We start from the raw sequence: 25,422 nt of genomic DNA on the forward strand, positions 1-25,422 counted from the left end.
TAAAATAGGTGAAAATTTGTCAAAATTATTCTGTAGTCTGCTGGCTGCTTTATACAAAATGGAGTCCAAAGCAAGGGAAGAGTAACAAAGGAGCAGGGATACAGGACTTCACCTTCTGCACCAGCTCCTGAGCCTCAGTGTGTCTCTTTTGGAAGCTGGATAGCCATATTGGATATTCAGTTTCAGGGACTTTGGGTGGAGGTGAACACTTTTTCCTTAATGTAAGAAAGAGCTTATGTCTTTCCACTCCGCTTAACCCCTGTAGAGGCAGCAATAATTTGTAGATCAGTTCTGTCCTGTGCAGAAGACTTGAGACCTCTTTAAATTGAGCCAGTGACTTTCCCAGTGACATGGTTGAAAAAAGTTCTAGAGGGGATGCATTTCTTCCCTGTCAGTCATTTCTGTGTTTCATTTTTTCTATTGTTAAAAGGTAAAGAATGTGTAACCTAATCCACGGAGTGTTCTGAGGAAATAAAGTCAATGCAAGCAAAATGTGTTGACATCCTCAGGTATAAGTTGCTTGTAAAGTGCCACATAACTTGATCTAAGGCAAGAAGGGGTCTATTCACATGCACTCTTCAAAGAGAAGAAGCAAATTCATGAGCTATTGCTCCATGTTTAAAATGCACTTACTATACTGGGATTTCTTAATTACTGTGGCTCACATCATTTACTTTTCAATGAGAATTCTTGTAGAAAGGAAATCAAATGAGAATATCTAATGTCTTCAAAAGCACTAGATTATTTTTTTCAAACCATCTTTAGAAGAAGGTTTTCCTTTTCTGTAATCCCTTAGGAGCCCTAAGAGATGTTCAGTAAAGCATATTTCTCACTGGAGCATATAAGTACCCTAGAGTAAATTGTGAACTTTCCTCATAGTTTTTGGCTTGCTTCCTTTTTATTAACAGTCAAGTCATGTAGCTTGTTTGCTTACTGTCTTTAACCACTACCATCAGCCCCCAAATTAAAGCCATAGTTTCACCATTGGTGACATCAAAAGGAGAAGCATCAGGTCATCTGGCTGAGACAGCTGAACTGCCATCATTCTCTTAATTTACCTGATATGTTTGAATGGGAATCTGTCAGGGAAGCAAGATGTCTCTTAGTGTGTGAGATAGTGAAGCATGAATGATAGAATGTGCTATATGCCAGCAGCAGGAGTTTCAAAAATACGCAATTCAGAATCTCTTGCCCAAAAGCCCATTTCCACGTCATAAATAATGTAACTCTGGACACACTCTGCAACTTAAAAGTAATGTTAACACAGAACTGTGTCAACATAAATTCTAGTCAGACTGACAGCTGAACTGTTACAGGTAAACCTGTGTTTAAGCAGTGTTGGTTATTGCAGAGAAGGAAGAGCATCACTCAACTTTTGACCTGATCCCTAAGCTGGCCCTTGATGGGCCTACATTTTAAATTAGACACTTCTTTTTATATAACCAGCTTTGCTCCCAAGCATAAATATCCTTGCATTTTGGTTATGTAAGTTTTATTAGGCTTTTTTGGTTTAAATTATGACGTGTACCTTTTGGAAAAAAATGTTGATAAGCAAATGGCTAAAATAGCAGAATGGCTTGCACAGACAGTTCCCTCTCTAGATAATTAAACACATTTGAAATTTTGCTTTGTTGTCTTATTGTCAAGAATTGCCCAATCTGTTAGAAAAAGATCGTGAATATTTAGAAACTCTTGAACAATGAGTTGATAAGAATGGTTTGTACAATGCTAAACCAACTAGAGTAAGCTCTAATTTTAAATAAAGCAGTATAGATTTAGAGTAGCTCTGCTGACATAGCTCCAGTTTACTTTCATATACACGGAAGCAGAAATAACCAACTTTTTTTTTAGTTCCTTAATAAATAATTAGTAACAAACAGAAATTAATGCATGACACTAAAATGATGTGGTAAAATGCTTCTGCATAATGCTATGATTACACAGGAAATGGTAGTTAGCTTAAAAAACTTTTTGATGGACTTTCTAACATTCCACATACTTACTGGGCAACCTAGGCTATCTTTTCTGAGGTAGAAAATATCTGTGTCTATCTATGTAAATATATATATGCATATAGATATATAGAAGTAAGATGTACGCTCACTTGATGTGTTAAAGCCATGAGTAAGTACTGCAGCACTAACAGAAGGGGATAGAGCACGCCTCTCATTTTAAAAGTGACTTTTAGCCTAATCCTCCTTAAATCAAACAAGTCTTATTTCATAGTTTCATTGTGTTTTCAGTTCACAAGAAACAAGTCATTATGATTATTTCTTCTGACTTCATGTGTAACACGGAGCCTAGAATTTTGCTGAATAATTGTTGCATCATGTCATAATAATGTTTGATTGTGCTAAAGTACAGAAAGACAACCAATTTTATTTGAAAGCTTCAAGTCTTAATTTTATTCTGCTCCCTTTTATACCATAACCAGACTCTTAAGATAACTTGAATTGCATTAGTCTGAGAATAGAAAATATTAAACTTACCAGTCTGAATCGTGGTCTACTAAAAATAAGTTTGTACAGTTAATTTGTTATCCGTGTATGTAATTGCACTTTTTGTTCTTAGAGCTGCTCCATGTGTAAAGAGAAGAGACCTGCTCACAGTCTGTGTACCAGATGCAATAAGTGGCTGTGCAGCTCATGTACAGAGGAGCACAGACATGGCAAGGAAACTGGAGACCGCTTCCTGTCTGTATCCCTGAAAGGCTGCACAGGTACTGAACACACACTGAAATTTAATTTCTTCTCATATCAGTTATTCAGCTGAAAAAGGAGTAGTTGCAGGCTCTGTGCCACAGACACCATGCCCTGGCTTTGTGACTCAGAAGGTTATGTACCTGTCAACGAGAGATTAGGTGATTTTTCTCCAACTTTAAGGCTATTGCCACAATCAGCATTCCACAGTATTAGAAAAAGTTTGGATATTTGTGTTTCACAGGTATGATCTTCTCCACATGCCTTTCCAGTATGTGGAGTGAGGAAGGCTACAAGAGCAACAGGTCTTGCACTTTTAGTATTTCTGTCCTCCTTTGTGTAATTTCATTCAGAAAACTATGATAAAGCAATTCCTGTGCACGTGGGCAAGGTGTATGAGGGAGTCACAGACAACAAAAGGCTGTGATCACCACAGGATGTTCCTTTTCTAAGCCTGAAGAGAAAAGCATATGTCCTGAGTGTATTTCACCATGAGCAAGCACAAATGAAGCCTGCTGGCAAATATGTCTCATCCCTATACAATGATGATCCACAGAAAGTACTACCATCTCCTTTTACTGCTCCTTATTTTCTTTACTCATATGCCAGAAATCTGCTGTGGAGTACCCTAACCTAAACTTATGTAAGCAATTCGTAACCTAAAATAAGAGTTTTTCAATTTTATAGTGATTTAAGTTTACACTTTGCTCAGGTATGAATTTATTTGTGCTAGAGAGTTTGTGCTGCACTCTCATTCTTCTTCATAAGGAAGATGAAGGACACACAAAGGAATAAATATAGCCAACTAGTTATACTTTTTATTTAATTTTTTTCTTTAGTATTTTTCTTGTAGAAGCTTGTATTTTGTACTTGCCATAGATGGAGTTCTTTTAAGCACTAGGTGGTCATATCAAACAGAGTTTGAGGCACTTGAGACATGATATGCCTTTGCCAAATAGGGTGTAAACAAAAAAAAAAATCTGTAAGAATGGTAAAAATAAAAAAGCACAGATTATATTTAAATGTTTTTTGGGTTTTTTCTAGAGAATAATATAAACTGAAGTCCCCCAGTCCCCTCTCAAATGCCCTGATTGGATGGACAATATGCTTTTCTCCTTGAGTTGATGACAAGATAAAGACTGTGGTTTTGAGGCTCCAACTGTTTATAATTTCATTTCACTTTAACTAAGGTTACCAGCTCATATTGTTGACAAATACTGGTAAGAAAATATATATGTGACTTAGTTGTGGGTTTGTGTGTGCTATATAAATAAAAAGATGTAAACACATAAGATGAGAAAGAATTTTAGGTTAGTGCTAAATTCTATATGCTGAAAAAAAACATGAACAAGGGGATTGGTAGTGCACGTATAGGCTAGTTAATATAAAAAATTATTTGGAATGTAATCTGTGCATTATTATTATTATATATTTTATTTATTTGGGACATAGATATCCCCTGAGATATTTGCTTTCAAAGAAAGCAAATACTTGAACTCAGACTGTTGGTTTGGGGTTTTTTTTTCCTTCTGGAACTAAAGCATGCTCTGCTTTGAGATTCAATTGCTGTCTTCAGTGCTTCTGAACAAGTCACCTTCTTTGTAAGCCCTTGCAACAATTAAGAGATCTTGCACCTTTAAACTGTTCTGTCTTTTGCCATTTGCTTTACAAAGGCCAGACCTTCTTTTGTAATCTGAAAAGTGTGAGATATCCTGGGTCTGAAATGAAGTAGAGTAGGAAAAACCCCTCACTAATCCTCCCCATTTCTATTAATTTTGATAAATAATTTCTTCCTTGAGTGGCAGAACTAGAGGAGCCTGGCTTCCCTGGGAGACTTTTCTGCTTTTTCATGTAATCTGTGCTCAGTGTAATATATCTGATCGCCCCCTGCCATGCAGAGCCTGCAGCTCTCTGACAGAATTCCCCTGACACTGGCACATCCTCTTGCTTCCTTCCTGGGCCATCCACTGCTTGCTGAGTGAGATCCAGATCACACAGCTGAATGGCTGAGTTGGATGCCCAGCAGCATCCTTAGCCTGGAGACTCCTGAGGCCATGGTGCAGAGCAGTGTGCCAACTTCATCCAATTTTTGAGAATTTACTCTTCATTCAAATTTGTATTTAGATGCTAAGGGCATGGGGAGAGGCAGGACTGGGCTGGGCCAGAAAAATGCCATATTTTATAAGAGGAAAACAATTTTAAAGTAGCCTGATTTCATTTTGTCTACTGTCTCATCCTTTGTGAGTCTAAATAAAGGCCCACAAAATGACTACTGATGGTAGGGGATTCCCTGAGAGAGCTTCTTGGTATTGGAAATGGCTGCTTTCTTTCTGGAAACAGCTTTATGAAACTACTTTATTTCTATCACTTCCATAGCCTTTTGGTAGCTTGGAGGTGGGGATGTGTGCATGTGCTAGTTAGAGTTCATCGTTTTGAATGCACTTCTTGAGAACTGGAATGGAAAGTTATGGGAGTGTTCTGAGTCCCAGTTGATTAGCTAAAAGTGTTACTGAACTTCTGCCAAAAGACCTTGTTTTCTAAGCATAAACCCAGAAATATAGCACACACTGGACAGTGCTGTGATTCCCATCTCTCCCCCCCCAGTTTGCCACTATCATTTATATGTTGTATAGTTGCTCTACTGTATTCTTGTTAGCTGAACCACTTCTAGAGGTACTATCAAGAATTGCAGTTCTCTTTTGAGTGCCAGATAATTACTGCTGGTTATGAACATGAAGAGATGATGAGAGGTGATTCACAGATGAGCTAAACTGTGCTACTTGCTGTTTTTCACACACACTGATGTTTCCTGAGAGTTAGGAAAAAACTTAAAACAAAAACCCCTCCAAAAAAACCAAACCAAACAAAAAACCCCACAAAACCACACCAAAACAAACAAACAAACAAAACCTGAAAAGTTTCTGGGTCTGTGACCACAAGATGCAAAATTTTGAAATCTGCTTCTGGAATGAATTTGATGAGCACTGGAGAACTAGATGCTGACATCATGGGCCAAAGCTTTATGACAGATCAAGCAGCAGTCTTGGAGGAATAATCTCTGAAGAATGAGCATTTCACTGGAGGGCTCTGTATTAACACTAGGAATAAGTTAAATTAGTTAAGTTCAAAGTTCTTCAGAATTCTTGAACTGCTTAAAGTCAGAAAACCAGAAGCTCCCTTAGTCCCAGCTTTCTCAAAAGAACATAAGGTATTAGTACAGACTCTTTCCTTGTTATACGGAAATTGGTGCTTTGCAACTGAGAAGAAACAATCTTTTTGTCAAAACTGTGTTAGGAGTAAATGATCTGGTACTGACATATCAGCTATTTACAGGCTAGTGCACAAATTGAATAATTTTCTCTTTGCTATACTATCCTTTTCTTTCAGTCTCTCAAGGTTAAGTATGAACCTATAAAATCAAAGTTTGAGCCATTGTGATTCATGCAAGTGGAGGGAGAACTGTATTAGCTAAGATGAGATTGCTTTTCCAAAGTTGACATGAACTGGTTAGAGGAACAGAGATTGAAAACTTTGTGTTAATTATTCAAGAGATACACCTGAGATAAAGAAAATATAGGCTGTAGAAAATGGTGACTCAAATGATGAATTATCAGAATTTAGGGCAACTGAGCTTTCCCTTTTCATCAAATGAGGTTCTTATCAAGAAGCTAACATGGATAGTTGTGGTCAAGGTATATGCTTCTAGAAAAAACAGGCTTTTGCCCTTGTTTAGCACCTGATTTCTAAGTATTAAACTTATTTTTAAACTGAAGAGTGTTGCTCTGAGATGAGTGTAAAATAAAGTAGGTCAAGAATACCACAGCTCAGTGGCAGTTCTCACTGACATGTCAATTGAGTCAGGGGATTACTAATGGCAGAGGATATGGGTCTGTGTTGTAATTAGATAACACTGATTTTATCCTTCGTTTGCATTTGGAATCTGCCTGTCTCTGAAATCTGACATGGTATGAAAAAAACCCACTGATTTCTCTGGGATGATTACAATCACCAAAGGCTAAAGAAACCTTTACAGAGAGAAAAATGGAGAAATCATTATATAAGAGTGTGACGAGGCTTCGTTATACACAGACCTTAAAGACAGGATCTCATTATAAGATGGAGTTTAATACGGATAATTTGATCTTGAGTTTTCAGAAAAACAGCTTGTATGCTTTGTAGATGCTGAACGCTTCCAGAGGTTTTTTCAACTCATGAATCTTGAGATAGTTATTATGGTCTTTTTGTTTTTCTTTTAAGATGTAAAATCTGACCCTGTAAAGAAGGAAAAGATGATCTTTGACATCCACATTGGCTACATATTGGTTATACAACCTGCTTGTTATGTATTATTTGCACTGGCAGATGCAGGTTTTAATACAAAAGTACATATTTGCAATATAATCAGAAAAAAAAATATTGCTGTGAAGGTGAGTTCAGTTTATACCTTGCTAGAAGAAAATATTGGAGAAGACTAAAAAAATCTAATCTAATTTCCTCTTTTAATAATGCTATCTATTAGCATTTGATTTAATAATTATATAAACCAATAAACTTCCCTGAAGAATAAAGCATGATACTGCAGTAAATAATTCATAACAATGTAAACTATGTAATGCTGTTACATAAAATCTCAGCCTAATCTGCCACAAATTATCTTCTTGCACATTGTTAAGAAGGCGGAAGGAAAGTCAATTGAACTGGAGGAAGTAAATCAACCTTCTTAGAAATATTTAGAGTAGATAGCAATCTAAAAACTAGGCAATTTGATATGTTGTTTTAGAGCGTGGCACAGATTTTCTCTCTATTTTCATTCTTATTGTCAGCCATCAGATTTTCTTAGCCTTTCTTCTTCTCTGTTGTGACTTCTCTGTCACTTCCAATTTGAAGTGACTGAGTCAGTATAGCTTGTTGTATGCTGGGGGTTTGTTATTGCAATATTATCACTTCAAAAACTTGATTTTATAAAAGGCCCCATTTTGCTACAGGATGAGAGGATGGGCTATGAACAAATGATATATAAATAATAAATATTTTTGTATAATTTAAAGTTTTTATTAATATTTATTATCTAATAATGATTGTATTATTTAATTTCTCATGTGTTGATAAGGAATAATGGGATAGTATCTTTGTTAGAGTACTCTGAGGATGCAATCGTGATTTTTCTTGTTGTGCCCGTATGTATTCTAATATGCTAATAACATTGATGGTTCTATGGACACAGGATTTGAACACTGACCTGCATAAATCTGTCACTGTACCCAAGCTTGTGCTTTTTGTTCATTTTGAGAAAACAATATTTTTCACCACTAATGGTGATGGGCTGTCCTTACATTGGTTAATAAAATTAGCCTCTGGAATCTGTGCTTTTTGGGTCCAAGGAAAGAGCTTTGGCTTTAACTGTTAATGTAGATGTACTTGTGAATATCTAATTTCAGCGGTAGAGAGTTTGTTTTGCCGTAGTTTAGCTTTTCTTTTTTTTTTTCCCTGGCATTCGTGACAGCGTTCCTTCTTTCTGAAACAATTCTACCCTTCAGGAAAGAAGGCAAGAACAGATTGTACAGAAGCAATGCTTCCACTTTGCATATCCACTGTCCGTTCTCACTCTTCATCACACTACCCTTTAGAAAATCCTTTTAAAAACAGATTTTAGGGCCTAATATCAGCCCTAGCTGCTGAACTTTATGAACTGCATTGGACCAAACACAAATTTGAGAAACAATTGCTCATGTGACTTTTTAAGAACAAAAGGTTTCCTTGCTTCTGCTGTGACTGCAGGTTTATGTAATATGTTTGCTATTCTACATCTTACAGTACAGTTTTGTTGAGTGGTTTGCCAGACCAGGGCATTCAAAGATGTGAGGCAAGTGCACCAAATTATGAGAGATACTTAAAACTCATGAGAATTTAGAGGACTATATGAGTTTGTTTTGATGCCTTTTTTTCTGACCCCCTCTGATGTGCTCAGTTTGTAGGATGGATAAGGCCAGGAAAAAATATAAACAATCCCTGCTTCATATAATCAGATGATTCCAGTTCTGTGCCTTTTAAAAATACCAAGACTTTCCATACAATTGTGAGTTTGGTTACTCTTTTTCTGAACTCTAATAGTAGTCCTTGTCAATGACACCCTTGTTTTATTTATTTCCCTCAGCAACTGAAGATGAAGCAAGCGAGTTTTCCTTATTTTGTCCAGTGCACACTCAAGAGCCACTCAGGCTGTTCTGTGAGACCTGCGACACCCTGACCTGCCGCAGCTGCCTTCTGGCAGAGCATAAGGAACATAGGTACCACACACTCATTGCTTAATCATAATCAAGGCTAAAACTGTAGCTAATTGATATCTAAGACTTTTCATCTGCGTTTCCTGTCAGCTGATGTTGCAGGCTGGTCTGAACTTACAAGCCACAGCAAACTCAGTTCAGTTGTCTTATGCCCAGGTGTAGCATGTGGCTCACGGCCCTCACAGGGGCACTCCCTGTTCTCAGCAGTGTGTACCTGCTCAGCTGTACTGTCTGCCCAGGTGCTATGTATGCAGAGAGTTCCTCATGACTGCGCTCAAAGGCACAAGTTGAACTCTATTCTGAGCATGGTTCAAATACTTATGTTTGTCTCTACCAGGGACTTCATGACTGTACAAGACCTGAGTTACCAGTGCTCAAGCATGATGCTTGCCTGTGGAACTGTGTGAGCCATGTAAGGAATTGTTTATAGACAGGGACATGTTTTGTGACATGAGCCTGCCTGTATGAGGTTTGATAAGGTTCAGCTGTCACAGGGAGCACCTGTAGTAGAAAAGAAGCAGGGCATCACATCCAGACAGGTATTAAGGCAGCTGGTCCCCTAAACTCATCAACTGATAGGTTGTTTATTTATGAACATGGAAGAACATAGTGTGAGAATTTTCCCTTCTTTTACAGGTTCAGACACCTTGAGGAAGCTCTGCAAAACCAGAGAGTTATTCTGGAAAATGTTGTAACTAAAGTGGAAGAGAAAAAAAGTGGGATTCAGGTTTCAGCTAAACAGATTGAAGACAGGTAATTGCTATGCATTATTTTTTTCCCATGAAAGTGGGTGATATGCAAAAATATTATTTTCACTAAATGTAGGTTAACAGAATTAAATGCAGCTGCTATATTTTTTTCTGAGAGGATAGGAAATAATAGGAAGATTAAAAATATCAAATTCCTGTTTAAGTGGTGCTGACAAGTCATGGCATTGTAATACGTGATTCCATAGTCTTTATAAGGCATGTGACAGCTGACTTCAGAGATAAGATTTTTTTTTGGTATAATCTGGTTCTGAACTAGAATTTGAAAATATTAGGAATAAAGATAATTTTTAAAATACCTTGTTTCTTAAAGAAACCTGAAAACAAGCTGCAATGCAGTCAAGAGTAATACAAAAGTGAAAATATTTAATTATATGAACTGGATTTCAGCTACTGGTTATGCAGTTGGTAGCTGTTGGATCTCTCTTTGGCATTAATGAAACCATTGCAAACACCTTCAAAGAGTACAAATCTATTTGTACTGTTTATACTCTAGTATAAAGTGGAAGTTTTTTTGATGTATTCTGTGTGTATTTGTTGACAAAGAACTTAAGATTGTTCTTGGCATGATATTTGTGCGAATCAATCAGCATAAGCATGTCACATCCAGAGAGCAGTGGTCAAGGTTCAGTGCCCAGATGGAGACTGGAGACAACTGGTGTCACTCAGGGGTCAGACCGGGGCCAGTACTGTCTAATATCTTTATCAATGACGGAGACAGTGGGATCAAGTGCACACTCAGCACGTTTGCAGCTGACTTCAAGCTGAATGGTGCAGTTGGCATGCCTGAAGGATGGGATGCCCTCCAGAGGGACCTGGACAAGCTCAAGTGGGCCCCTGTGAACCTCCTGAGGTTGAACATGGGCAAGTGCAATGTACTGTGCCTGGGTCAGGGCAGCCCCTGGTATCAAGAGAGGTTGGGGCATGAAGAGATTGAGGACAACTCTGAAGAAGGACTTGGGAGTATTGGTGGATGAAAAGCTGGACATTCACTGGTAGTGTGGGCTTCCAGCCCAGAAAACCAGTTGTATCCTGGGCTGCATCAAGAGCAGTGTTGCCAGCAGGTCGAGGGAGGTGATTCTGTCCCTCTACTCCATGCTGGTGAGATCTCACCTGGAGTACTGCATCCAGCTCTGGAGTTGGCAGCACCAGAAGCACATGTACCTGTTAGAGCAGTTTCAGAGAAATGCCATAAAGATGATCAGAGGGATGGAATACCTACAAGGATGTGCTGAGAGAGCTGGGGTTGTTCAGCCTGGAGGAGAGAAAGCTTCATGGAGACCTTATTGTGGCATTTCAATACTTAGAAGTGGTTTCTAAAAAAGATGGGGACAGACTTTTCAGTAGGGCCTCTTGCGATAGCACAAGGGGTAATGGTTTTGAACTGAAAGAAAGTAGATTTAGACTAGATAGAAGGAGGAAAAGTTTTATGATGAAGGTGCTAAAACATTGGAATGCATTGCCCAGAGGGGTAGCGGATGCCCCACTCCTGGAAACATTCAAGACTGGGTTGGATGGGGCTTTCAGCAACCTGATCTAGTTGAAGATGTCCCTGCTCATTGCAGGGGGTTTGAACTAGAAGACCTTTGAAGTTCTCTTCCAACCCAAAACATTCTACAATTCTCTGTTTAAAGAGAAGTGTGAGAGAACTAATGGGAAATGATACAACTTGCATTGGAGTTCCATCAACAGTTAGATCAGTTCTTGTAACAAATAACTACCGAGCTGTGGATAAATGACACACCAGTTGGCTCATTCAGGGATGTGTATCTCTTACCCATAGGTTGCTTGAAGTAAAACATTTGTACAAAAAAGTAGAAAGCCAAATAAAAATGGCCAAGATGGTTCTGATGAATGAAATCGATAAACGAACAAACATCCTTCTTGAACAACTTGAAGTAAGTAAGGCTAGTTTATTTTATACCTTGGGAAATTAAACTAAATTAAATTTAACCCCGGTGCCAATGGAAAGAATATAGACTGTGAGAGCTATTGCCCCTTTGTTTATATTTTCAAATATTTCTTTTCTTTTTTTTTCCTGCAGAATTTTATGTAGAGTCAATGGTTGACAAAGATTCAGGGTGAAGTGGCAAAATGTTTGCTTATCATGAGTCAACCACATTTTCTAATGCATTCACAGAGAATATGTGTGCACCCTTTTAGTACCTACAAAACAAACCAACTTCTGGTTTTAATGTCTAACTTGTAAAAGCCCAATAGCAGCACAATTAATATCCTGTTTCAAAAATTATTCTTTGGTCTACTTTCTGCAACAGATCCTGTAGTTTTGACTCTTCAATTTTTGGATGTCCAGTTGAAATATATATGATTTTATTTTGAAATGTGCTGAGCACAAAAATTGCTGATCAGAGTTTCCAGTTCTTGGTTATTCTTGGGTCATTTTAGCAGGTACTGGGAAGACAAGGCACTCAGCATGGGCTGGCTACCTTGGGACTTATGTGTTTTTATTCAAATGGGGTTACTCAGCTAAGTAGCTTTGCAAAAAAGAGAAATTTATGTTATCATTTTTATCTTTTTAAGCATTAAGTAAATTCAGTGTTTATGTGCTTTGACAACATTTCAGTGTTTGTCTGAGTTATCTATAACCACAGCTGAACTGTGCATGCACTTGCAGTGCTCAGTTGAAGTGCACTGTGGAGGCATTGGATGGGATTGGCAGGTGCGAGGTTCAAATCAGACAAGGGCAGGTTGTTCCTCACATAAGTGGTAAATAAGTGTGAATCTCCAAGTTGCAATACACTGTGCATGGGTTCAAAAGCAATTAGGCAAATTAATAGAAAAATACACTGAGGCTGAAAATGTGGGCTCCGTTTTTGTGGTCCCTAAATCATGGAGACCGTAAGACTGTTCCGAGGAAATGGTGCATGCTTCCCCTCGTGTATTCTTTCTTGAGTCTCTGCTGTTGTCTATTGTAAGAGCAAAAAAGGTGATCCGGGTGCAATTTTGATCCAAATTCTACAGCTTTCTTGGGTTACATTAATCTGCTAAACCCAAGCCAGAATAATGCAGATTGTTTGCTCCTGGGGAAGTTATTGCTCTTCCCGAATTCAGACGTCTCCTGAGTAGGATTTTCTTTCTTTTTATGATTGGTGGTTTCAAAAGAGTCTAAACAACAGTATTGCTGGAAATAATGCATAATGCAGTGCCAGTGATTGTATGCAATATGGGTGTCTGAAGAATTGACAGCTGTCTTCTACTGATTCACATTATTAACAGAAAATCACCAGCGAAAGGAAGCAGAAATTGGAGCAACAACTGCAAGGCGTTGTGGTTTTAGGCAGACAGGTAGAACATGTTCAGAACTTCATCAGCTGGGCCATGTGCAGTAAAAGCAGCATTCCATTTCTCTTCAGTAAAGAACTGGTAAGAGCAATACTTATTTGGCAGTAATTGTGAAAACTGTTTTAAGGACTTCATGTTTCACAAATAATACGTTTTTCATGATCTTATAATTGTGAATAAAAGCATCATCCTTTGATTTGTCACCAGATTGTATTTCAGATCCAGCGTTTATTAGAGACAAACTGTAACACAGACATAGGCCCTCCTCTGAAGATCAGATTTACCTGGGATCCCTCCTACTGGACTAAACAACTATCCAATATGGGTAAGAAAAATATATTAGGCAAGTGCCCAAAGCTAGACTACACAGATATAGACAGTACAGTACTTTCCCAAAAGGGCTCTCCTTTTTTTGTTTTGACATCCAGTTTTGAAACTCTTGTCATGTTCTGAAGAAAAGCTAGTGTAGCTGAGCTGTTTTCCCTCCAGTTATATCAATTCACCTATTGAAAGACATCATTTAGGTGTCAGATTCTTTTACTATCTTAGTGGCCAAGGGACCTGAGCAGTCTTGAGACACTTTCAATTAACGGTCACAAAGATGGCTTTAGGACACTGACTACATGATAATTACACTGTTATTTATATAACAGATGTGCATTCTGTGACTTTGTTTCCCAACTGCTGTGGGTTTTTACAGTAAATTCAGTTCAGTAGACTGATCAATGATCTAAAAGATCAGTTCTCTTCACATTTTAAGATATTAAAAACTAAATGGGATAAAACACTATCAAAAGTGTTGCAAGGAGTAATCTTCTATTGTCTAAAAGCATGGACAAGATCATTTCATAGATCACTTCTATTTCTAGCTCTTATGAATCTCACCTATGTAACATCAATCTCTTTTCTTTTTGTCACTTTCTACCCTGGAAGCTGTCTTTTGTACCTGTGTTTATGGATGAGAGGATAAGCTCATCCTTTAGTAAAAAATGAAAGTATGAGCCAAATCCATCATTTAAGGTAAAATAAGTTAAGGTCAATCTTTCAAAGTGTTTGCCGGGTAATTCAACCATGAGTTCCACTGGTATCAGTGAGAGTTTGCTGTGCTTTGAAATCACTGAAAAATATTGGAAAATTTGTCTTGAATGTATGTTGGCAGACTGTTTAGACAGGATATTTTAGTATCTTTTATATTTGAAATGTGAATGATGGTCATTTCCTTGTCTCCAGTTTTTATTGTGTAAATTTGTCAAGACCATAGGAGAGAGTAAATTTGCCTTTTTTTCCAGGAGGTTTCACAATGGAAGGTGGACACATTTCTCACTCAGATATGCTACTCTGTGGAAATGTTCAAGGGTTACAAACCTCTTTGTATCATGGGCACCATTCATCAGCACCACAGCTGGAGCCTGTGAATAGCCAGGCACATCCGTTTCCACCTGCAGTTCAGTGTTCTGCACCTGTGTGTTGCTCACACTGCCTCAACATTCCACACCCAAACAAAGCTCAGCCTTCCTATCAAGACGTAAACCACCATAAAAATTTTCGACAACCTCCTGAAATGCATCAGCAGCACTTCCCTCTGCAGTACAGCCTGCAGCAACAGCACCATGACAAAGAGCAAAGAGGTGCCCCCCAGCCCGTGAAGCTAATGCAGTCAGGGCTGGAACAGCAGTCACGGTCGGAGCCGGAGAATGCGTCTGGGAGGGTGGGGAAGCACTTATCACCCCAGCAGCTGCAGCAAAGCGCACCCCTGGGTTATGCTGTCGTATCACACGAGGCTCAGCAAGTTCACCCGAGCCACCCACAGCCGTTCCGCACACAGGCTTCTTTGCAGGCATCGGCTGGGCAAGCGCAGCTCGGTCACCTCCAGAAGATAAAATCCAACCACTCGCTGCAGCCACCCCCACAGCAGCAGCAGCTGCCTCTGCCATCACCACCATCAGGTCAGAGTGAGAGCACCCACAAGCAAGTCCTCCAACAGAGCCTGGACATCATGCACCACCAGTTTGAACTGGAAGAGATGAAAAAGGATCTGGAACTTCTTCTTCAGGCCCAGGGACAGTCCAGCTTGCAGCTGAACCAAGCCAAACCACCTCAGCATGTTCAACAGACCATAGTTGGTCAAATCAACTACATAGTAAGGCAGCCAGCCCCAGTGCAGCAACAAAGCCAGGATGAAGCACATGTAAGTTCCCTAAAAATTCTTTCCTATCGTGTTTAGTCAATGTAAACTCAGAATGGGAGATACCTTTGACATTTCTTGTATTTGTTTGAACTTCCTATTGTTTTCTTGTCTATGTATGCAGCAGAGGCTTTATGCCTCATGCAGATTGGGCCAAAATTTTCTGTAAAGTGCTGCATAAAGAACCTGGATCCCAAAGGTCTGAAACTCTAAATAGACATGTTGAGCAGCATAGGGAGAATAAAAGCACCATCATTCCTCCTTACTTCCTAGTAAACAGGAAACTGCAGGACTGCAGTAGTCTCACTCTCCATTTCAACTCTTCTTTTTTTTTTTTTTTAAGTAATTTGTTAATGTTTGAGAGAAATCTTTATTCGTTCTCCACTTACGGTTACTTCAAACATCTCTGTTGTTTTAGAGTCTTTTCGGGCCTGTCATAATGTGTATGCTGTGAATTGGTGTAAATTTATTACTACTTTTCTTTCTAAGATGTTGAAAACACCAATTCTTAATTGTGATTTGTAGGTCTCTGAGAGCTCCACAGAACCTGATGCCCAGAAGCCTGCCATTTCTCTTGACAAAAGTGATAGTCCCTCCCTGTCACAGTCACTAGATGAAGAAGTCAATGTCAGCAGTCACTCCCCTGCAAGCACACTCCAGCAATCAGCTTTCCATCCAGTCAGAAAGGTATAAAGAACTTTTTTTTAAAAAAAAAAATTTAAAAAGAGAAAACATTATTTGATAATATTGAATATAATTGGGCATTGGAGTTTGCAATCAGGTGGAAAAAATTAAAATACAGTAGAAGTCAACAAAATGGAAGACATTCACAGCCTAACCTTGTGTGCATCTCCCAGTAAAGGTGCCTACCACTGGGCTGTAGCCAGAATCAACAACTCTTTTATAAGCTGGTAATGTTTAGGTCTGGCTGGCATGATTGTTAAGCATGAGCTGGTAAATAAATAGAAACTCTCTTTCTTCACTGTTTAAATTCTGTCCAGCCCATATCTCTAGGGATTTAACTATTAGGACTTGCTAACTAGCATAGCAGCAGCAGTTAATTTGGAGGGAAAAAAAAAAGTCAGAGATGCTGATGAAATCAGGCCTGAGAAATACCCTGCAAAATAGTTGCCCTGGAAGTAACAACACTAATTATTGCTGAAGGTGTGTTGTCTGAAAGGGATATAATTCCATTGTACTTCTTCTTTTTGTTTGTATATAAGCAGAAAAATCATAGTTTCTGTATCTCTAGAATATTTTAGTACATAATAGAGTCAGGCTTTCATCCTTCCACCAGCTGTGAGGCCCTGACTATTGAAGAAGCAGCATGAATAAAACCAGGAGGGCTAGTCCTTATCAGTAGATCCTTGCTGGCTGTGGGTATCACCTGTGCATTTGAAACAGAGAAGCTGCCTTTTAGTTCTCTGTACAGTTTGTTTAGAACATTCCAAACAGCACATTATGTTCTGGTTGCTCAAATCTGTTTGTTACTTCTGTGCATGGCTCGTTTTGTGTTCCATGTAGAAGTCTTTCATGGATATTTTCTCTTGGAATTTGTGTGTGGAATATTGTGGAAGTACTTGTCTTTCCTTACTAGCCTCAAAAAGGAAATTACTTTTCCTTCTTTAGCATGTAACTTTGTTAACTCAACATATTTATGATGCAATACCCACTCAGAGAATTGTTGGAGATCCCCTTGGGAGTTGTAGAGACATGGAAAAGTAATGATTATTGAGGGCCTGAAAGCAGCATGCAAATCAAATTTGAAAGCCACAATGAAATCTGCAATTTCTCACTTAATCCCGTTAATGTGATGGAATTTCTGGATCAGGCTGATGGTGTCATAACATTCTGAGAAGACGGTCTTTGGCTCTGAACTTTCACATGTGAACCTCTGAGGATACAACACAGGACTGAGGAAAGCTGTGTGGATTTTCTAGGATAGGGCTGCCTTTGCTTTAGGATCTGACTGTAAAAACTGAAGATGTGTATTTAGGACCTGAGTAAGACCATGAACCCGAGCACATACTTTTTGTGTAATGTAGACATGTCCTCAAATTTATTCGTGAAAGTGAATGGTGATGCTACCCAAGTAACTTTCAGAGGCTTTTTCTACATGCATCCTTTGTCTTCTGGACCTGTAATAGAAGGTTATTCCCAACACCTTAAACAAGAAAAGTCAGAAAGGGGGAAGAAAATGAAAGCAGATGTGCAAGAGAGAGAGAGAGAGAAGTGTAGTCTGATGGGGAAAAAAGGAGTAATAAAGGAAGAAGGGCTGAGTTGTTGCTGTAGAAGTTGAGGTGGCAAGAGGAGGATATTCCTAGGGGAAAAGAGAAGAATTTTTTCTAGTGGTGCTGGGAAGTGTATGCTCTTGTGCAGAAAGCACAGGGATGTCTCGTTTTTTTTGGTCAGTTTTCTGGTACCTCTGCAAGAAATGAGAACATTCAACAGCTACAGTACCCCATCTTTCCTCATATTTGTTTCTTCTAATGATCTGTTTGGGATGAAGATGTAATGTACTGACAGCTCTGGCTATGCTGAATTAGAAATGATGAAGGGAAACAGCACAGTAAGGAAACCCTTGAGATATAATCTTCATGAATGTTGTTTAAAGATGTCTGACTGCTTTTGCTGACAATTGGATTAAATCTAGGTTTAAATGGGAGATCAGTTCCTGTTTAAGAACAAGGGAATGTGTCTATTCATTCTCATCTCTGTTTCACCTGATTAAATATTTTTCACAGTCGTCTCCAGACAAAAATTTCTGCATAGGTGTTTGACCATTTACTCTCATATGACCTGTATTCAGAACATTTCATCTCTCTCAAGTTCTTGGAGGACATGGAAAAAGTGAATGTGGACAAGTCTGAAACACTGCACTTGAAAAATATGGTAGAGAAAATGGCTAGATAAGCCTTTTGCTACCTGAAGAAGAACTGTGTTCTGTCTTTTGGAGAATAATTGGTGTTGGACTTCTTGGCCTCATGTTGCAGTTCTGCTGAGCTCTGACAGCCTTCAGTTGAGTGCAGCATTCCTGGTGGAGTAGGTAATTCTCTGTCTGCTGACACCCCTTCATTAAAGAGAAAGCAGTGTGTACCTGAATTAACTGCTTAGTGATCTGTCAAAAAAAATAATAAAAACTTTCTTTAGCCCAGTGGTTTCCTTTGTTTTGGAGTGGGGCAAAGCTTGATTGTGCATGCAATTAAACATCTATGCATTAACTCTGAAACATGTTTATGGTATGCATTTGGTATTATTGACTGATTAACTAGATAAATTATCTGGATACAGGATCATATTTATGTGTGAAATAATACAGAGCAGATGCTAATAATAGTTTGGGATCACCACATTACTCATAAACAGGAAAATCGTAGTAGATGATTCAGATCATCCTGAAAAAGTACTAGTGGTGTGAGGCGCTCATGTGCCATGTGAAAGCTTTTGAGTTCAAAGAGCACCTGTTCAAGTTATTCTGATAAGTACTGTTTTCTTTCCCTCATATTTAAAGCTGATGATTGATAAGCAGAAGTAGAAAAACAAGGATGAAACACATTTGTAAAATGTCCCCATGTGTTACATTTCACCACCTATCAGGGCAGAAATTAAATCTGGCTTCACCGTGCAGCAGAGTTTTGGCTTTCCAATTGTACAAAGTAGAGTTTTCTAGCTGGTGTCAGACACAGACATTGTCACCAAGGCTACTGCAGTCTCGAAGTTCAGAGAAATTCCTGTCTGTGCCTACCTGCTCTGTATGCATGTGTATAATATAGCCTCTAAACATGTAACTTCAATTATTGGTGGGAGTGTTTTCATATGTTTAATTAATAGTGATATTTGTCAGCCTTTCTGTCTTTCTGTGTATTCTAACTATTCTTTCTCTGTGAATTAATTTTTCGTGCAGAATAAATGTTCCTATACTTCGACCATTGATTGTTTGATGTAAGTACTGCACTTAGCATAATTTTGGGCTTGATTAGCACCTTTTAAGAGCACAACACTAGAAAAGAAATTTTTCTGTCCATGTGCAAAATGGATATAATTTTCTCTTCATGGTCCCCTGTCAGTATACTTCAATCATGTAGCCAGGACCTCTGTTTTGGATTGTGGAGTTGTTCCATCTCCACGCCTGTCAAACACCCAACCTCTCCAATAAGAATCCCAGCAAGACAGAGAACAAATTTCGGAATAACTTTGGTGATACCTGCACTTCAGTTCCAGGGAATTGTGCCAAGCTCTAGCAAACAAATTTTACATAAGCTGTTGAATTGCTATGTTGCAGTGTGAAGGAATGAGTACTCAATTAGATTAACAGCTTTGTGGAAGGGGTTACCAACCTTCTGCAATGACATGGTCCTCTTGTTGCTTTTACATAGTATGATACTGAGTTGTTAATTTGAACACAGGACTGGAGAGGTCATCTAGTCTGGAACAGAGGTGAGAATAATAAGACATTTTAAGCCTAATTGTGTTTTCAGGAGTAATAGAGGGAATACAATCTCTGTTTTGTTTGCGTGTACCTAATTGTCATTTCTGGTTGTGATGAGCACAGGGTCTAAAGGCTGTACCTAGTGTTTGAAGAAATGACACAATTACTGTACATCTATAGTACAAATTTGTAGTTTGAGCCTCAGGTACTGCTGCAACAGACATTGGTGTTGTTGCAGGGCCAGCTGGACATCTCTGCTCCTCAGACTCCATAAGTGCACCCCTTTCTGTAGTTTGGAACAAGACCTTTACTTCTGGGAGGGAAGATTCCTTGTCTTGTCCACCTATTGAGTTGGGTGGAACATTCTATACCCTCCCCACTAATCCTAAAAACCTAACCAGCTTGGGCGTGGTTCTGCCTTCTGGGACACTGCTTGTTTGTGAGTAGATTGGGCATTTGCAATTTGCATTTAGGAAACTCAGGTTTGGTTATGTTCCTTAGAAATTTTTGAGCTCTTTGAGTCCCTTAGCTCTTCCCTTGAGCTATTAGTTCACCTTCTGCTGAAAGTGAATCTCTGAATGTGTCATGCACTGTATTAGTAAGTTATTACTGAAGAGTTGCATCAGATCATTCATAGCTGTAGCCAATAGTAGATATTTAGGAAAGGATGTAAGAAACAGACAAATATAAACTGATGATAAACAATCCCATTTTCCGAAAACCAGCACTTTAGGGACTTTCTGACCTGAAGGTTGTACCAACACAGTTGTGTTTTGGAGCTCTTCATGAACCTGCCCTCTGTGAATTTTTCTAATCCATTTTTTGAGTCCATTTTAATACTATTGGTCTCTGTGGCATTGTACAACAATGGAGTTTTGCATTGCATAAGTTCCTCTGTTTGCTTACTTTAAGTCTGTTTCCTGATAGTTCAGGCAGATGCCTTCTAGTTCTTGTGTCAGGAAAACCAGTGAATAATCACTCTGTATTCACAATCTTCATAATATCAGTATTTGATAGGTCTATATTGAATTTACTCTCAAAATTTCTTTTTGAAGCTGAAAAGTGATCGCTTGTCTCTCTAGAGTCGGGATTTTCTTTCATGAAAGCCATTCTATACTTTGGTCCTTTAAACCTTTGGCCATTTTCCCTATACTTTGTGTTTTTTGTAAATAATTTTTGAGACAGGGTGACCAGAAATAGTATTGAAAGTGTAAGCACATGGAAATGTTGTATAGTGCTATAGCGCTGATTTTTGTATTGTTCCTTTTGATTTGCAGTAAGTCCCAGCTTCTTAGTTCAGGAGCTCTGTTTGTCTCAAATACCATAAAGCATCTGAAATGAGGAATTCCTAGAATATTCCATGCCATCCAAGGAGCAATCTTCAGAGCACTCTGAGAGGCCTCTGTTTTATTCCAGTTATATGCAATGGTGGCATTTCATGCAAGACTGACATAGTGACAGTTTGTGGTGGAACCTCACAGCCTCTGTTCAGACTTGATGCATGTGAATTTCTAGTCTCTGACATGCCAATGCCACTGTTACTACAGGATTGTCAGAGAGAACAATTGACTTTGGTCTGCTGTTGGTGGCTTTCTTGGGTATTTTACCCCAACACAGTTGTCCTAAGCTTTATTAATGACACCTCTTCCATCTCGGTGGCAATGGTTTAACTGAACTACTGTGTTTGGTTTTTTGTTTGTTAGTTTTCTTTTTTCTTTAAAACCATGTGAAATTTGTGGAAGGGGGGTTGACGAACAGAGTAGAGGTTTTATTTGTTGTTAGTATTGCACAGAGCATGTTGTGATTACTTAGTTATTGAAGTAATAATAATTTAATGTCCAACCCCAGAACTTCAAGTCTCAGCTTGAGACCAAACTGGGTTTGTTCTTGCTATTTTTTGGCCCTAATTACTATTAATTATAGGGGAATTAGTGATGAAGGAAATTCAGAGTGCTACAAATTTCTGGAGAAACATTGTTTTTTACTTTACAGAATTGAGATGCTTACAGCACAAGTATGTTCATGCTTAACGCAATTAGGTACATTTCCCAGAATGTTAATTTTACAAAACCTTTTTCCTCTGACCTGAAAAAAAAAGATAAATAAAACATGATGCTGCTTGCTCCGTACGATCTCTTCCTCCTTCCACTTTAAGCCAGCTCCAGTTTATTCAGACAAACTGCGAAGGAAGATTTGGATTCTTTTACTCGTAAAAACAGAAAGGAAATCCTTTGGATTCTGTTCTGAAACTGGAAAATACGAGTAGGAAGCATGTGTAGCCTGTGTTATCAGTGCTGCTGTGCTCGGTGAGTTAAGCAACTGGATTGGAGTAGTACATTTGTTTAACCTTCCAGCATAATGAGCTGCCAGGGGGATTGCTCCACTTAATAGCAGCCGTTCATTACTCTGCAACCATTTGCAGCATGTTATTTCTCTTATAGCAAAGAGAATTGGCGGTTCCTAGTTTTAGCTTTCTTTATCTGTGACACTTAATGTCAACAGCCTTGAGACTTTGCCAAAACAATCCTAACAAATCCTAATCCCACTGTTTCAAGGTAAGTATTTGCTTCTCAGAATTCTTCTGTATTAGTGCTGCATGTTTACACTGGACCTTTTTAAATGCAACAGCGATCAAAGAAATATTTGAACTGAACCATGTGTTTATTTTTTGTTCTCTGAAGGCACTTTGCATGTTCTTTCTTCTTACCTTTCACTACCATAGCTAAGAAATTTGTGGTAGGAGGCATTTTGGGGTAGTGATGCTGCTGCCATTATATTATAAGGATCATCAAACCAAAATTAATTATGAGACAATGAGAATTCCATTTATAATGTCACAGATGTAGTTCAGTGTGCCAGGCTGTACATTAAAATGTCAAAAAGTTCAAAATTAACCTACAGCTGAAGCCACCCTCTGCCCAAGAGCATAATTAATGCTTGTTGTTGTTCAAATGGTGCAATGTAAAAGCAATAGAGCTTTTATAAAATAGAGATAAATTCTTTAAAGGCATCCCACTTGCAAAAACTAGCTGAACTGTCAAGGGAAAAGAGAAATTTTTGCTAATGGCAAAAGAAATGATTATTTTAGGGAGTGAATTAATAGACTATTAATGAGCCTTGTTCCCAGTGCATTGTTCACTTCACACTTGACAGCAGCTCCATGGATCAGGATGGAATGTGTCTGTTCTTAACTGTGAGTTTTAATATTTTGCACTGAAAGATCATAATGTTGCTTCATCATTAAAATAACCACAAAATTAACTTTTGCCCCAAGGGAAAGACAGATGGCAATTTGATGGCCTCATTACTCTTTTTTCTTTTTAACAAGAGTAAGGTTTTACATTGGCTTATATAATCTAAAAAGATCTCTGAAGAAACTGATGCTACCTAGAAGATCATGTAATTGAATTTCACCTTCCTGAAAATTTTAGCTGTAGGAAAATTCCTATGTGTGTGTCTGTTTTCTTTTTTCTGTTTTTTTTTCCTTAGTAGGAGTCATCCCAGTGACTACTCTCAGTAAGTAAACTTGTCTCACTGAAGCCAGGACTAATCCCGCCATTGCCTTGGTAGGGCTGACGTCTCACCTGAGGTGTACACAGCTGCACACAGAGGGTTTTCACAGGGTCAGGTCTCAATATGTGATAGACGACGGCGCGTGCTTATGCAGGAGTGAAGGAAGGTGTGTGTAGTGATTAGAAGAAGTGAATGGCCAGAAGGTCTCCAGTTAACTTTCTACGAGCTTTGGGTGGTGTGCCTGCCACGTGTGTGCCTCAGCGTGCCCATTTCCAGTGGAGCCTAGCGTTAGGTAGTTCCTCTTGACTTCAGACAGGAATTTGTGGATGCTTCATGCTTTGGAGAACATGATTAAATAAATATTTAACTACCTCACAGGGATTTAATTAATGCTCACTATGGACTTTGAAATGAGGGGAAAAGGCAAGGCTGGTTGCAGTTCATCAGTTCAAGCACGAATTCTACTTATTTGTATTATTTTTTTGTAAGCGATATGGGAACAATTCACATGTTTATTTTGTCATCTGAAAGAGTCTTGTGATAAAAAAAGGGATGGAATGAAAAGGAAAATACAGACTTGATAGGCCACATTTGACATTGCATGTGAGGGAACCTCTCACAAGCAAACTATGACATCAAATAAACACTTTTAATCTTTGTGGACTTCTTTAGGAGGTGCGGCCATGAAAGCTGGATTCCTTTCTGACCTACATATATAACTTTGGGTTGAAACCTCATTATTCTTAGGAATGCTCTATCAGACAGAATATACGGCAAATTGTGCCTCCACCAAGGCATTTCCTTATTTCAGGTATTCTGCTTTTCAGCTCAAACTTTGACTAGTTCCAACTACTTCGAAAAAGTTATGATAGCTCAGGCAGCTTAAATTCAGGGGTGTTCATTTGGCTCAGAAATCCAATACTCTCTGGGATGCCTTCTACATGGAGGGACTGTTCAAAGCAGACTCACTGGAGCACTGTATGGTAGAATGGCACAAACCTTCCCTTGCACTGCAGAAGAGCTAACCTCTTTTTGTCTCAACTGCAGGCTATTTTGTCTCATAGAATTAAGTGGTTACTGTTCAGGCAAAGCTCCCACTGTGGCATCTACTGCAAATTGACAAAAAGGAGACTAAACTACATCCTTAGGTGGAAATTAGTGTCTGTGGGCAGAGTGTCCTCTTAGCACATAATTGATGTGCATTGCAAGCGGAGGAATTCAAGACTGACTTTGACATTCTGTAGGGTTTACGCAGGCACAACTGACAGCTCAGTCTAGTCTGCTGTCTTCACCACTGTGGGGTAAGATGGACAAAGGTATCAAATCCAAAATGGTGTATAATTTGAGAAAAATGCTAATCAAATCTAGGAAATGGGTCCTGTCTCAGATTCACTTTCAAGTTGCAGGCCTCTTGCAGAAAAATAAGTGCAGCAATGAATTTAAACTCTGATTCAGATGCAATCAACACATTTCTATTGCCTTGATTTATATTACAATGAATGCTACTTACTGTATTGCAGTCAAATTAAAAGGATATATTCCGTCAATTATCAAGGGTGAAACAGCAATGAACTATGATAAAACAAAGGAAAAATTGCATATTCAAATGACACAGATCTGCATACTTAAAAATGCTTATGTTTACTGTGTATGGATGCTGCAAGAGTCTTGTTTTCAATACAGTCACACATTCCAGGATGTAAGACAGTTTAAGGAAGTCACCTAGATGGGTGGATTTGCTTTGGTTAGCATAACAGTACCTCTGTGGATTTGATAGTGACAAATCATGACGCAGTAGAAAATGCATATTGAAACATCGGTAAATATTCCCTTTCTTTGAAAACTAGACATGTACATCCTTTCCTCATTAGTACAGGTGCGGTGTTTCTGGATTTACACTGTAATATTTAAAGAGGAAATGCCTTTGGTTTTAGTGGGACAGACTCACTAAGTAGCATAAAGTTTTCAGCATCATGAAAAGGGACAATTGCTTCATCCACTTATATCAGATTTGGAGCTTATTTTTTCTGAATCTTCTTTCTGAATAAAGTGATTTAAAGTTTTTTGATAAAATGATAAAATTTCTGATTTGAATCTTATTTCTTCCAGAATAACTTAATGGGAGGTAGTAGTGTTTGTATCAAGGTTCGGTTTGGTACAGAATTCTACATGCTTAGATTTCCCAGTCATTGTAGGAATTAAAAATCAGGATCCCTTGGATTGATCTAAGGAAGACACTCTT

General features: G+C 38.6%; 1 protein-coding gene across 1 annotated transcript in view; it reads left to right on the forward strand.

Annotated features, from left to right (window-relative positions):
- Window positions 1-25,422, forward strand: part of TRIM66 (tripartite motif containing 66) — a 52,034-nt gene that overhangs the window by 11,920 nt on the left and 14,692 nt on the right. The window contains exons 3-10 of the mRNA XM_027700685.1: window positions 2,572-2,719; window positions 8,854-8,986; window positions 9,620-9,736; window positions 11,534-11,648; window positions 12,988-13,134; window positions 13,261-13,378; window positions 14,343-15,241; window positions 15,764-15,925. Of these exons, the coding sequence (XP_027556486.1) occupies window positions 2,572-2,719; window positions 8,854-8,986; window positions 9,620-9,736; window positions 11,534-11,648; window positions 12,988-13,134; window positions 13,261-13,378; window positions 14,343-15,241; window positions 15,764-15,925 (1,839 nt within the window). The remainder of the gene's footprint in view (window positions 1-2,571; window positions 2,720-8,853; window positions 8,987-9,619; window positions 9,737-11,533; window positions 11,649-12,987; window positions 13,135-13,260; window positions 13,379-14,342; window positions 15,242-15,763; window positions 15,926-25,422) is intronic.

This window comes from Neopelma chrysocephalum, unplaced genomic scaffold (assembly GCF_003984885.1).
Source record: "Neopelma chrysocephalum unplaced genomic scaffold, ASM398488v2 Primary Assembly neopelma1_24, whole genome shotgun sequence".
Classification (NCBI taxonomy): Eukaryota; Metazoa; Chordata; class Aves; order Passeriformes; family Pipridae; genus Neopelma; species Neopelma chrysocephalum.